The sequence below is a fragment of the Lagopus muta genome, chromosome W (assembly GCF_023343835.1).
Source record: "Lagopus muta isolate bLagMut1 chromosome W, bLagMut1 primary, whole genome shotgun sequence".
In the NCBI taxonomy this organism is placed as follows: domain Eukaryota; kingdom Metazoa; phylum Chordata; class Aves; order Galliformes; family Phasianidae; genus Lagopus; species Lagopus muta.
Window position 1 is genome coordinate 6,399,225 of NC_064471.1, and position 13,670 is coordinate 6,412,894.

At 37.0% G+C, this 13,670-nt stretch overlaps 2 protein-coding genes across 4 annotated transcripts in view; one reads left to right on the top strand and one right to left on the bottom strand.

The window, feature by feature from the left end:
- LOC125686462 (uncharacterized) overlaps positions 1–13,670 on the top strand; it is a 221,273-nt gene that overhangs the window by 82,651 nt on the left and 124,952 nt on the right. The gene's annotated exons all lie outside the window — the stretch shown is intronic.
- LOC125686460 (kinesin-like protein KIF18A) overlaps positions 1–13,670 on the bottom strand; it is a 35,059-nt gene that overhangs the window by 14,798 nt on the left and 6,591 nt on the right. For all 3 annotated transcript variants that reach the window (XM_048930446.1, XM_048930445.1, XM_048930444.1), the window contains exons 6-11: positions 11,703–11,900; positions 8,095–8,271; positions 6,763–6,837; positions 6,403–6,509; positions 1,509–1,671; positions 53–217 (exon numbers count right to left, since the gene is read on the bottom strand). In XM_048930446.1, coding sequence (XP_048786403.1) covers positions 53–217; positions 1,509–1,671; positions 6,403–6,509; positions 6,763–6,837; positions 8,095–8,271; positions 11,703–11,900 — 885 coding nt within the window. The remainder of the gene's footprint in view (positions 1–52; positions 218–1,508; positions 1,672–6,402; positions 6,510–6,762; positions 6,838–8,094; positions 8,272–11,702; positions 11,901–13,670) is intronic.

Genomic DNA, 13,670 nt, shown 5'->3' on the forward strand with positions numbered 1-13,670 from the left:
ACATGTTGCTTACAGCGCATGAAATCTGCCCTTGAAGTGAAAGGCCTTTTACCTTTGGAATACAGCCACCTTGATCCAGGAGGCGCATTTTGGTTTCAACGCGATGCAGCCAATTGGTATTTTCCTCAAAATGTTCCATCTTCTCCTCTTTCTTCTTCTGTACATGTGCACAGTAGGTTCTAAGCCTTGCAAGCATATGATCCCGCTTGCAAGTGGCCTAAAATTGAAAGAGACACAGCGTTGAAAGTGGCAACTTTCATCTGATATTTTCTAGCATCTCTCTATAAAATAATTCTATATACTTACACAGCAAATATTTCACATTTTTGACTAGTTTAATAAAAGTAAAATAGCTCATTCTTCTTATGGAGCATCACTGAACCACATGTAAACCTCCCCATACTCATTTAATTTTACCATTATTATGGCCTACTCTTGTTAGAAACTTATTGTACTTATAGAACCAGTGATGCTTGACTGTTAGGCACACCCTGTAAGTTACCTAATGGCTAAAAAAAAAATCATTGGAGCATTTCAGTGCAGTACTGCTAAGATCCAACACAGAAGCCTGCTCTTAAGAAACATTTGTATGAAATTGTGCGTGAGCACATAACCCCCACTATGAACACAACAACTGCGCCCCACTGGACAAAAGCATTACTTCAGAGTTTCTATGACATGAAAGAATTTTAGAGTGCGTTAGTCACTTGAAATGTCTTAATGACAACCAAAAACTTGCGACATTTTTTCTATTTGGACCAAATGCCTTGTGAATTACTGAAAAAAAATAGTAGCTTGCAAATTATCACCTTCAGCTCAACGCAGACTGTTACTGTCACTAATCAAAATCAGCCCCACCCCTAGTTTCATGAGTACATAAAGCATTTAAGTCAAATTGTATCAGAGAAATTAAAATACTAGATGTTACCTTGATCTTCTAGAAAGAAGCAAGCATTCAGTGCAACATCAATTGTTAATAATTAGCCTCATACTCTTGAGTTATATTTCATGGCAATTAAACATGATTTTGGCTCACGTGACCTTGCCCATAAACAGCTATTCAGAGATGGCTCTGGTGACTAGTGGAAACAATAAGAATCTGTCTTGTTTAGCACAATGTCAGTGTTTCTCCTTATGAACAGGATTAGTAACAACACATGGTTATATCAGCTTCATAACAGCCTCTGTGGCTGTACCATCCATACATTATCACAGTTTTTGGACAAGATCACCGTGAGTCTCCCAAGGCATTAAGTAACTATGACACACTCCAACCTGCAGAAGGTTCAGCTGAAAAAAGTTTTCACAGTTAACAGTAATGAGCAGAAACACACAGCTTATGTGGCATGGGGAAAAAGCCTGACTGGCATTAAAATAATATTTCTAACCTTAATACAGAGAACGTTATCTGAGTGTTAATCAGAGTGTCCCATATCAACAGTATAAATAACAAAGCAGTAGCTAATTGTTTAAGTTGCATAAATACTTTAGGACTTTAGACAACTCACCTTCTCTATTCTTTCTTCAGAGCATATCAGTTGAGTTTGTTCATGATACTGTTTCTGATAATAAGCCTTCAGTGTACTGACTTTCAGCTGCATTTCCAGCTTCAGGTATTCTTCTCTGATTTCCTCACGGTTTGCAAACACATTTTTAAGAACTTCTTTGTATCTATTACAAGTGAAGTATCACAAAGATAAGCAAGTGAGCTACTAGTACTTTACTATTACATGCAAACACACACACAGGCCATCCTTTACTTTGGGAAAGTCTCCAATCCAAGCTGTAAATCAGAACATGCATCACACCTTAGCGCTTTTCAGGCTAATAGGGGAAACAGTGATGGAAGATACTTAGAAGTTACTCCAACTAGACTAATGTCTAAATGGACTCAAAAATCTGCTTATCCCTAGTCTGCAACGCAAATTAGAGTAACAAGCATAAGGAGAAAGCCTAGAAAGATTATCACATTGCAATGTAAGTTTCTGTGGTGGTATTCTCACCCTTCATTCCTAGATACTGCAAGAGCAGTCCAGAATAGTCAAAAAGATTCAATCATGACACCAAGATAATACTCACATAAGGTGACAGTTAAACATGCAAGCATTCTAAAGATATGCAAAATTAGATTGCTATACAGTGTTTGTTACAGAGCATCATGAAATGCTGTACAGTTACTATAAAATTGAGCATAGGCCGAAGTAGAGAACAAGCTGAAGAGACATTCTTGCCATAAAGTTAACTTTTAAACAACACATTTCAGAAGCAGCAATTTCATAATCTGAATTCTGAACAGCCCAAACTGTCTTATTACTTGCATTTTAAGAACAGGTAACTTTTTTCTATAGTTTCAGAAACCCAGGAGTCTTGCCCAAAGTTCTCCAGACAACGCTACTGTATTGATGTAAAGATCTGTACAGACACAGTGAATTTAGAAAAACTTCTTTAAGGAGTAAGATATTCTCCTGCAGAACATGACTGCTTTTACTTTACACTATTACTATCTATACAGTCACCCTATGAGTGAATGTTTGCACAAGCAGCTGAAATTTTTTTTTTTTTTGCCTCCACAGTATCCATAGAAACACAGTCCCTCCCACCTGCTTTGGAAATACAGCAGCAGAGAAGTGATGGCAAATTCTATTATTTTAACAACAGTAAAATTCTGCAAACAGTTTAAGTGAAGCTACAGAATAGAATCTCCTCCTGCACTCTGTAATTATTAGGAACTATTATCACTATGTACCAATAAATGAACCTTTTGTGTAGATAAGGATCAGTGTCCCAGCTACAGTATCAAGTAGAGAAGCCTCTGCAAAACTCCTGCTTTGAGAGGGATTTCTCAGTAAGCATACTTTTATTTCTGTGAAAGAATCTTTCCTATTCTTCACTTAATGTTAGAGTGAACCTGTAAGCACATGCAGGATATAATCATCTCTGGACTACCTACTTTCAGAGCTCACAGACCTACGCATGGGTGGCAGTACCAAAGTCAGTGTCCAAGGTCTGCATCAATAGGCTGAAGACTTGAAAGTTTGGCAGACATCACGTATCCTAGCTTTAGTCAACAGAAAGCACAGGAATGACTTCTAGGTTTGAAAGAGCAAGAAGAGTAATTAAGTGAGCCTAAACCCCTTTCAGATCACACTGGAAGATATCTTTGTTGGTTGTTTTTTTTTTGAGGCTTAGCCTCAAAATCCTCATCATGCAATACTATTACTTAGTATGCTTTAATAAAATTTTTCAAATACCCTTAATTTAGGGATCTGTGAATTGGTGTAGCCATAGCAGTCAAAACCCTGATTTAGATAGAAGAGAGAAGAATATAGATAAACAAAGAATGTTCTTCACAGAACTGTAGTATATATGCCACGGTAGAAAAGTGGTAATATTTAGACAGGACAAAGTAATCCATTAAATGACCCCTTAAACTTACAGTTAAATAAGGAACTCGTCCAAACTGCTAACGTTTTGCAGATAAGAATGACACTTTACCATCTCTTTCCAATAAAATATCAAACTTGTACTTTATGATGAATGAAGAGACAGCCAATATCCAGTAAGTAAAAGCATTTCCCCCTACACAATTTCTTAACTATTTTCTGAAGAGGTTTCACAAGCACAGCCAAAGATACCTAACAGCTGTAATTTCTTTGGTTTTGATCCAGACACTTGATGCTAACAATACATCTCTAAACAATATATAATAAATTTCTTCTCCTTCAGCAGATAAAAAACACATACACAATGAACCTTCACAAGCTTAGGTTTAGCCAAACAAATGTAACAAAATTACCTCCTTTCCTTGAAAAATCTCCAAGATCCTAATCTGTTGCTAAACAGTCAAGTCTGCCCTAAGAGTGTGGAAGATTTTAATACTAGCTCAATTCCCATGAAATCCTGTTGGGTACTACTTTAGTAAACATTTTCAAATTTCTGCAATTTGAAGAAATGGATTTTTACTGTTATCTCAGAAGGTTTTCCCAGGTAGAAAACACATTCAAGAGGCCAGTGAAAGTATTAACTGAACTAAGTAGGTGGATAAATGTCGGGAATATATGATGAGATATGAATATATGATGAGATATGAAGGGACAGACCCAGTGAGACTTTCAAACCAAAACCTAACCTTCTCAAGGTATAGATATACTGACTTGTGTAACAAATACATATAAATATCTTAAGTATTCTCTTGTCACACCAGAAAGATCGGTAGGAACATCATGAAGTCATCTTGAAGGTTGACAAATCTAAAAGCAATAGGAAAGAACAGCCTACTAATGTGACTGAGTTTCCATGTGAAAGAATAATTCCAGTTCCTGCCATCCAAATCGCACAGGAAGGGTACTACTGATGAAATAATTGTCAGCCATAACAGCATCTGCTGTCATTTACGCATTCTACATTGTCAGCCCACAAAAACAAATTAAGTGGCTTTGCTGAAAGCTGGCATTCATACGTCCCTCTGTTCCTCACCCTGAAAGGTTACTGGTAAAACAGTTAACCTGGCGGTGAGCAGAAACAACAGCATTAGAACTTGCATATAGATTTGTTATTTTTTTAATATGCAGTAGAGTATCAATTTCCATTCGATAACATGTTCCTAGAATCTACAAACCGAACCTTACAGAAACTCTACTATACCTCTCCCAGAAACATACTATCTCTACTAGTCTAGGCTTAACCAGTTTATTGATAATATAACTTAAAAGCTATAATACCTTACAAGAAAGTTATTTTCCCATTTTTTAGGTTACGAAGATCAGTTTCCCATTAACAAAAAATAACTGTTCTCTCTTACTCTAGGACTGTCTAGTTTTCCAAGTCCTACAGAATGGGCTTGCATCACCCCACAAGATTACTCCACAGTGATTTATCACAAAGCTTTCTATTACGCTTTTCCCTTTCCTAAAGCATATTGTGTTATTTTATTACACAGCACTCAAATGCAACACTAACCTATACTGTTACATTTATCATTCTTTTTCTGTCCTCCTGTGCAGCCTACGTATACTTAATAGTTGCTCGATTTATTCCTTCTCTACCCCATCCCTCCCCCAGCCTTTTTTTCCCTCCTATTGATTATCTGGCTGGCAGTTGTTAGTTATATCTTATTAGCAGATGAAGTGATTTTTCACTGTGAATAACACCACCTCGGTGAACAACCCTAAGCCAGCTCTGTGCTACCCACACAGACAAAATGCTCAGGACAGATCTTGTTTGTAAGTTGAAAATATTTCACTAATGTCATCTCATTTTTGTATAGTAGGACACTACCAGGTCTGCAAACATACATTTTTTTATACATATGTGCACACAAGTTCTAAAAAGTTTTTAGCAAGACATCACTTGCAGGTGTTGGTTCTTTCACTAATACAATAAGAAAATAAGATCCAAACTAAAGGCAAGGTAAAATAACTTCACAGCAACATTGCTAAGTATAGGCTCAAAATAGAGTAAGACTCAAGAGAAAAGGAAATGTAAATTTTATCTCAAAACTGAGGTTATAATATGGTAGTTAATACAATATAGTAGTTTATACATCTGAGATTGAAGAAAGTTGCTATTTTCCTCCCCCTCAAAGTCTTTAGGTTTTGGTACTCAGAATGAACTTGTTACTCCTACAGAGTAACAGGAGCTTCTAGGGGAACATTTGTCCTAAACATCTTTTGTATTGCCAGTGGTACAATTTCATATGCACAGTTATACAGAAGACTACTGGTAGCTTTGGGACAAAAATACCTAACTTCTCAATGAAATAGCTTCATTTCAGTAACGAAGGCAAAGATAAGCTTAACAAATCCCATCACGGAAACATTTTAATAATCATATGCTTACTTCTCAAAGCTCATAACTCCAGTTAGATTCCATCTCCTATCATACATACAAAAATTCTTGGTACCAGCAGTTAAACAAAAATTTTATGGGTATCAATATAATCCACACCATAATATCTACATGACAGAAGTATTATCAGCAAACACTTCACAAGAAAGTAGTTATAGATATAAGACCTTCACCATAGATCTAATTCATGATGTCAGTGAGTCATATCAGCTTCTTGATGGTCAGGCTACATGATTATCTCACAGGATTTTGTTGAATAGTTTGCCTAGTAAGTTAAAATACTTCCTCAAGTACACTTCCTCAAGTACTTGTTGCCTTCTGAATTCACCTTTTCAGCTTTTCTGAACAGGAGTGGCAGTACTGCACTACTCTATGTAAAACAATGTTAGGAGTTACAAAACCAACACTGAAAGAGTAGTTTCACTCTACAGATATTTTTATTATTTTATTATTATCTATTTTATATTGCTTACACATTATTTTACTACATATTTATTATTTATAATCAGGAAAACCCCAGTCTTGAAGAAAAAAATCTTCATGTGATCAATTTACCTTTGTATTTCCACTTGCTGATGGTTTGAAATTACAGAAGAATCCTGGCTTCGATGGATGCTTGCTTTTTCTTTGTATGTTCGCAATTTCTCCTTCAGCATCATGATCTTAAACAAAAGAGGTACCTTTTAGCTGGATTTTTTCCCTTGATTTTTGAAACCATCCTTCTGTGCATTTGTCTCAACACATTTACAAATAGCACTAAGTGATATCCTTTTTGAAAAAAAAGAACATTCCTTAACTTAACACAGAATTATTAGGACAATATTTGCCCTGTAGGTGCAATCACATTAACCTTATTTTAAAATTCAAGCTTGTAGCAGTTATATAATCTATTGTTAAAATGTTGTCATAACGTACCTCTTTCTTCTGTTCATTGCAGATTTTAACATATTGGCTTATGTGGCTGTCCAAACTAACAACATTACTCTTCAACTGTTAAAGAAATGAAACAAATTATAACTCATGAAGGAGATTTTTTTTAATTTCCCTGCATAAAAACAGACTGTGTTTAAGTACTACATAATTACATTTGCACTATACTCTGAGGAAAGGGATGAATATATTTCTGGCTTGGCCACAAAAATGAACTTTTTAGCTTTTGATGTCATCTGCTGCATATAGTTTTCCTTACAACAGCAACAAATATTAAAAATAAAAAACTATGCAAAAGTGGAAATTACAGTAAAATTCCATAGTATGTAAAAGAAATTTTGGTATCACAGTACAAAGAATTATTAAAAAGTCATGTCATGGTTTTATGATTTTTGGTCATCAGTATTCCACACCATAACATCATGTAATGCATTGGGGGTGGGGTTTGATATCTGCCGAATGTTCGTCCGTCGGAGAAGAACTACTTTTCCCCAGGAGACTTTGCGGTCAGCAAGGGGATATAACTCCAAGCAAGGTCACCTGATCCTTCTTCTTCGCCGCCTGCGCTTCGCCGCCTGCGCTTCGCCGCCTGTACTTCAGTCACTCAACGGGACTGCACTTCTCACCCCAGCATTGTGGTGAGGTCTATACAATTCAAACAGACTCTCTCTCTCTCTCTCTCTCTCTCATTGTATTTTACTAATACTATATTTAGTAAAATCATTTGTTTCACCTCAGATCAGTGCTGTTGTTTTCAAGTATTTTGGGGTCCCCTGCTTCCCCTTTCCCAGAGGCGCGGATCCGCAGATCCCTCCGCCCTGCTGGTCACGGAACTGGGCCGGACCAGCCCATAAACCGTTGACAAGTCACTTAAAAAAAATCACAACAGTCTAAATAGATACTACAGAGCAGAAGACAGGAAGCCACAACGGATTTCCACTTGTCAATAGAAGCTCATTCAGATTGTCAGCTCCAGTTGAATCCTACTTGTGACAGAGCTGGACTGGCTCGAGCACAACTGTTCAGATACTTCTTTCATGTGCTTTACTGAGCTCTGAATACAGAATGGTAAGACACTGAAACTGGCTGTGGATTTCACCAATTGAAGATTATTTCTAAATCTGAGGCTCAGAAGACAAAATCTTTTCAGCTCACTCTCAGTAACAAACACCAAGATGAAGAAAGAAGAGACAACAAAAGAATGTTGAGGAAAAACAGGTAAGTAAATTGAAAATAGTCCTCTGAAAGAAATAACCCTTCTCCTAAGAAGATATTACTACACTTTGACAGAAGATCAGTAAATGCCAATATACTCACGGAAGACTTGATATCCTTTGCTCGGTTTGCATATTTAAGAGTATTATAGGTATCATCATAAAACATAAAGGATGGACTAACAGCAGCTACCATTATTGTTCGGCAATTTCCTCCAAGGGAATCTTTCAACAAACGAGTGAGCTTGCTGTTTCGATAAGGAATGTGCTGTTTCTTGCTCTATAAAGAAAACATTGTTATGTATTAAGCAGCTGTACTTTACATATGCTTCAGTGTTTGCTTACCCTTTCAGGAATACCACCAAACATGACAAATAGACTTACAATATCTCTTTTACATAAATCAACTTCCTCAAAATCACATTTACAATCTGCTTTAAACCTCTCAGAATTGTTTAATACCCCTATAGCAGAATTGTTGCTCAGGTTACTTCCCAATGTCCGAAAATATAACAAAAATTCTTATGGTGTGAGCAACTAACATAAAAAAGTAGGCTATGCAAACCATTTCAGTTCAGAGTGATTGAGGTTGAAGTCCCTTTCGAGATCCCTCTACTCAAAGCATTCTCAGCTACAGCAAGCTGCCAAGAATTTTGTCCAGTTGAGTTTTGATTACCTGCAATGATATTGACTCAACCACCTCTCCAAGCAACTCAGCTGCCTGAGTTTGCTCAGTAAAGCTTGTTCCCTCATTACATTTACACTCTCCATCTCATAGTACAGAAGCAATTAGTACCCCAATCCCATACTGAATACGTCAACGTGAATTATCTTACTTATATAAAATGGTACAGGTTCTAAATTCTGCCTTTTACCCCAACAAGACGGCAGGGGAAGTCTGCAGCTTTGCCAGGCAGCGTAACAGGAAATAAAAGCTTTGATCATTTACCCTATTTGAAAGGAGAAATTGCTAGCTGACCAAGAGGTGCAAGCTGTGGATTTGAGTTTGGCAAAAATTCAGACTGTTTTGTCCCTCTCTCACACAACTGTTCATGCCATTTCCCTTGAGCTGCTGAGCCAGATCAAGAGAATAATTTACTGCCACAAACAAGGTGGGCGAAAGAGCACAAAAGACCAATCAAATCCATAATGCACACCTTGTCTCCCCCTTCAAAATGAACACTGGGATATAGAACCCAAAACAAAAAAGGCATTTCGTGATCTGGGAAACAAGACCCTGCAGCCAGCAAGGTAGAGAACATTTGTAGCCAAAGGCAGGAAAGCCTGATAGGGCAACCCCCTTAACTGATCAGTTGAGATTTAACAACTTACTACTGACTAGAAGGGCATACTACCCTGCTCTTCAAATCTCTGCTAACAGTCCTCACAAATAACTGAACCAGCAAACACTCAATAGGGTAAAAAACAAACAAAATTCATTAAACCCCTTTAAATTTAGAAGTAGCTCTGTGTAAGTAAAGTTGTATTTTTGGCAGCCATTCCTGAATAGGGAATAAAGCTTTCCTGTATATAAATATATATATATATATATATATATATATATATCTCAATATCAAATTTTCAGTGCAGGATATTATTCTGGAGATGAGAAAGGAGGCAGTTTATTTTCTTGAAAATATCGTGTTGACTAGACAACAAATTCATTCCCTATCCATAGGAGTAATGAAGACACACTCTGATTCTTGTTTTTCTGCCTCGTATGACTATAATGGAAAGTAACTGAAGGGAAGTATTATATATAGTATCCTTACCTACGTAGTACCTTAAAAGTACCTTATAGTACCTTAACTACATCCATTGTTACAATTATCTTAAAACTGTTTTATTAAATACCTATACTTTTTTCTATTGGACATTTGTACCTAACAGGTAACATCTTGCATACAGAGCAAATATACCTTACAGACCCCACCCAACAAAATACTAGAATAGGGACAAAGCTTAAAAATAAAAAAAGCTTGTTGAAACAGGATAATACTTTGAAAAGATCAAAGGAAATACAACGATTCTGACTGGCCTATTTGAAAGTCAGTTTATAGCCAGAAGATAAGAGAAACAAAGATGAGAACGTAGCATTCACTAGAAAAGTAGATAAGGAAATGCAAGGCCCTCCCAGGCAATGCAGGAAATAAGTACACAGCAACAATCTCTAGTAAGAGATTTAATGACAAGACAGGTTTGGACATATACAAGGTACGATGACAACACTAGAAAGGAAAGTATTCTTTAAAGACAGGTGGGAACATTAGCAGCAGTATGAAATACTTTAGGGAAGCAATCTTGACAAAAAAAAAAAAATAGGAGGGGAGAAATGGATTGCAATAATCAAGTCAAATATACAGAAAGACAAAAAAAAAAAAAAAAGTAATTACAGAAGAAACAGGAAAGCAAGCATGTCCATGAAAGCTTTTCCTGATGCACAAAAAACAGCATCTTGTTGAAAAGCAGTTGATAAATAATTGTATCATTTCAATTCTGCTTTTCAACATTTATTTGAAGTTCTCATGCCATTGACAGTACAACACACATTCAATCAGATGATGTCTATGAGTTTAACCACAAACTGAGGTGGAAAGAAAGGAAATAAGTTTCTCCAAAAACACATTACAGAAAGTAGCTATTCTTTTTTCCTTCTACAAAAGGATACTTCTGATTTTTCACTTTAAAAGTTGAAGATTAGTAAGGTGGTCTCCATGTACAAAACATACTGCCCTTTTACCAAATCAATAAAAAGAATTCTCAAATGAATCTCCATTATGATGATGAACTGGTTAGAAAGTTATCCATTAATTTCTGTTACTGTGCAAAACGTGTGTTTCACAAAATGGAAAGAATTAGGAGGTAAGAAAAAAAAACAAACAAACAAGAAACAGTTCAGATGCACATCATCAAACCTAATAGACTCATACATGGTTGATAACGGGGGAAGTTCTTTGCTATGAGAGTGGTGAGGTGCTGGAACAGCTGCCCAGAGAGGCTGTGATGCCCCATCCATCCCTGGAGGTGTTTAAGGCCAGGTTGGATGGGGCTCCGGGCAGCCTGGGCTGCTATGAAATGTGGAGGTTGGTGGCCCTGCGTGTGGCAGGGGGTTGGAGATTCATGATCCTTGAGGTCCCTTCCAACCCTGGCCATTCTGCGATTCTGTGATGATGGGCAGAATCCCTAACTGTTGTAACAGTTTAAAACCTTAGGATTTCTGCTCTGATTTTAAGCAACACAGTATAGGACATTTTCGTTCAACACTCTTCTTGTGAAGGAAAATCCTAAACCTTTAGTTTATCTAAGTAAACCTTAAGGCAATCCATGGGATAATGATTCCAATCATCGATATAATCAGATATGAAATTAGGATACTTAAAACACATTGTTTCTCTTTCATATGGAAGTTACTGTCAGCAACAAAGCTCACGTGGCTAAAATTAAGCTACATCAGATGATTCAGTAACTAAAAAGTTAACAAAACAACTCCCTCCCTATCCCACCCCTCAGCAGAGTCTACAGAGGCTCTATTTCTTAAGAGAATAAAGGCCCTATTACATACATTTTCTGATATACTCCATGGTGACAGGCAATGAGGAAGTTACAAACAAACAATAAGAGTCAAAAAGATGCAACACTTAATGCTTATCATGTACAAAAACATTTCCACAAGACTAGAAGTCGAAGACGGTTTGGGAAAGCACCACGTACCTTAGGATCTGCCAAGGCATTAAAGATATTTCCAAGAGCTAGCAGGGAGCGGTTAATGTTTGCTCCTTCTCTAAAACGAGCTCCCTTAGCATTTGTAGCACTGGCACGTTCAGATCCTGCGAGGTCAATGAGGGACATTTTGGCGATGCAAACATTTTGACTAATGCTAGCTATCTTGTCTTGCTGTCTTAAGTAAATCTACAAGGCAAAAAAAAAAAAAAAAAAAAAGTTAGTTGACCACTATGCAGCGTCTTATTACTCTAACATCACCAGAAATTCTCATTGGAATCCTTTTGCATTCTAAGTTAAGCCTTTCCATACTCATCAACAGGCAATCTGTCCTAGTGGAACATCATTTCTGACTCCTCAAGTTCACCTGCTTCAGGTAGGAAAAAAAAAAAAATTTGAGTATGGTTGTATACTGTATCTGGCTGAGAAGTAGTAAACTTTCTTTGTACAAGCTCTTATGTTGCTGTCTTTCAGATTTAGGACAGTTGAACACTAATGTTTTCATATTGTTGAGTAGTACTGACAAAGCATGAAAGCCTTCTCCATTGCTCAGTCAGCCCTTGCTCCAACTCCAGCCAGCTTGAGTGGGCAAGAAGCTAGGAGGGGACACGACTCAGAGAGCAGACCTCACCCAAATAGTGATATATTCCATGGAACATCTTACCCAGTGACAGAACTGGTTGCATTTTTCCAGAGCAGTAACTTTTTCTGTCCCCCTTCGACTGCCTTTATTTTGAACCACATGGTTTCCCAACCTACCCCTCTTTGCCCTTCATATTTTCTGTCACATTGCACTGTGGGGGAGTAAACAAGTCTATACCAAATATAAATATTTCTGCATCAAACAATACAATCAAGACCCATTGTACCATTTTAGTGAGATCAACATAGAACAAGAGAGAAAAGCCATTTCTCTGTATTTTTTATTGTCAAGGAGCTATTCCAGGCTGGTAACACTCTAACAATATACAGTTAACAACCATTAGTCAACTAGAGAAAGGTGGAGTGACAGCCAAATCATGTTCTATGACTCAAGCTTTTATAAAAATCCAAAAGATACAGGAAATGCCCCAAAGCACAATCCTCCCTGTTTCTTCATTCATCAACAGAACCCTTTCAGTGTTGTGTAAATAAAGGAAATAGCTGCAAATTGACATAAGCAATTACTTACAGTACGAGCTGACTAGTTTGTACTGATTTCTTAGAGATGCCAGAACTGCTAATAAGGACCACAGGTAGACAAAGTACCTAAAATCCCCCCTTTAAATTTAAGAAGTGTACGGCTGTGAATTTACTTAGCTTAAAGCAATACTCATTAGTTTAAACTTGAAACTTTCAGTTATGTTGTATCAATGTAGCTCCTGACAGCATTATCCCATTTAAGTGTCACGTGCAGAATGTAGTATTAAGATTAAACAACTTATTTTTATTATTTCCCACACACACATTTGTATAAATGACATATTCCCCCTCACAACCTCAAGCATCAAGTCACTTCTGTGGAAAAAGGCCATTCATTGTTAAATGAACAACTAATCCAATGCTGCAATGCCTTATGTCTTCCTATGAAAACCGACAATAGTAGATATTTACTTAAATCACACCGTTGAGATACACAATTATCTAACAAAACAAAGAATGACTTCCAGCAGTAAGGTAAAAGCTTTCCTAGTTAGCAATTGAGTGTCTTTATTGATAGCTAGTAAAATTTCAGGATTATCTCACTATAGAGAAGCAGCGTATTAGGAACACTACCAAGCATGCGCGCGCGCGCACACACACACACAGTCTTGCTACCTACAGTAACCTGTTGACACCACCCTTGAATAGAATCAAACTGTTCTTGTGAAAGAATTGTGCCTCTGATTACACTGCTGAACATGCTTGTAGAGCCATGACATGGCAATGTCAAGTCTCCATATTGAGATGCTTCACTTTGTGAGGAAGTCAGACTATCCA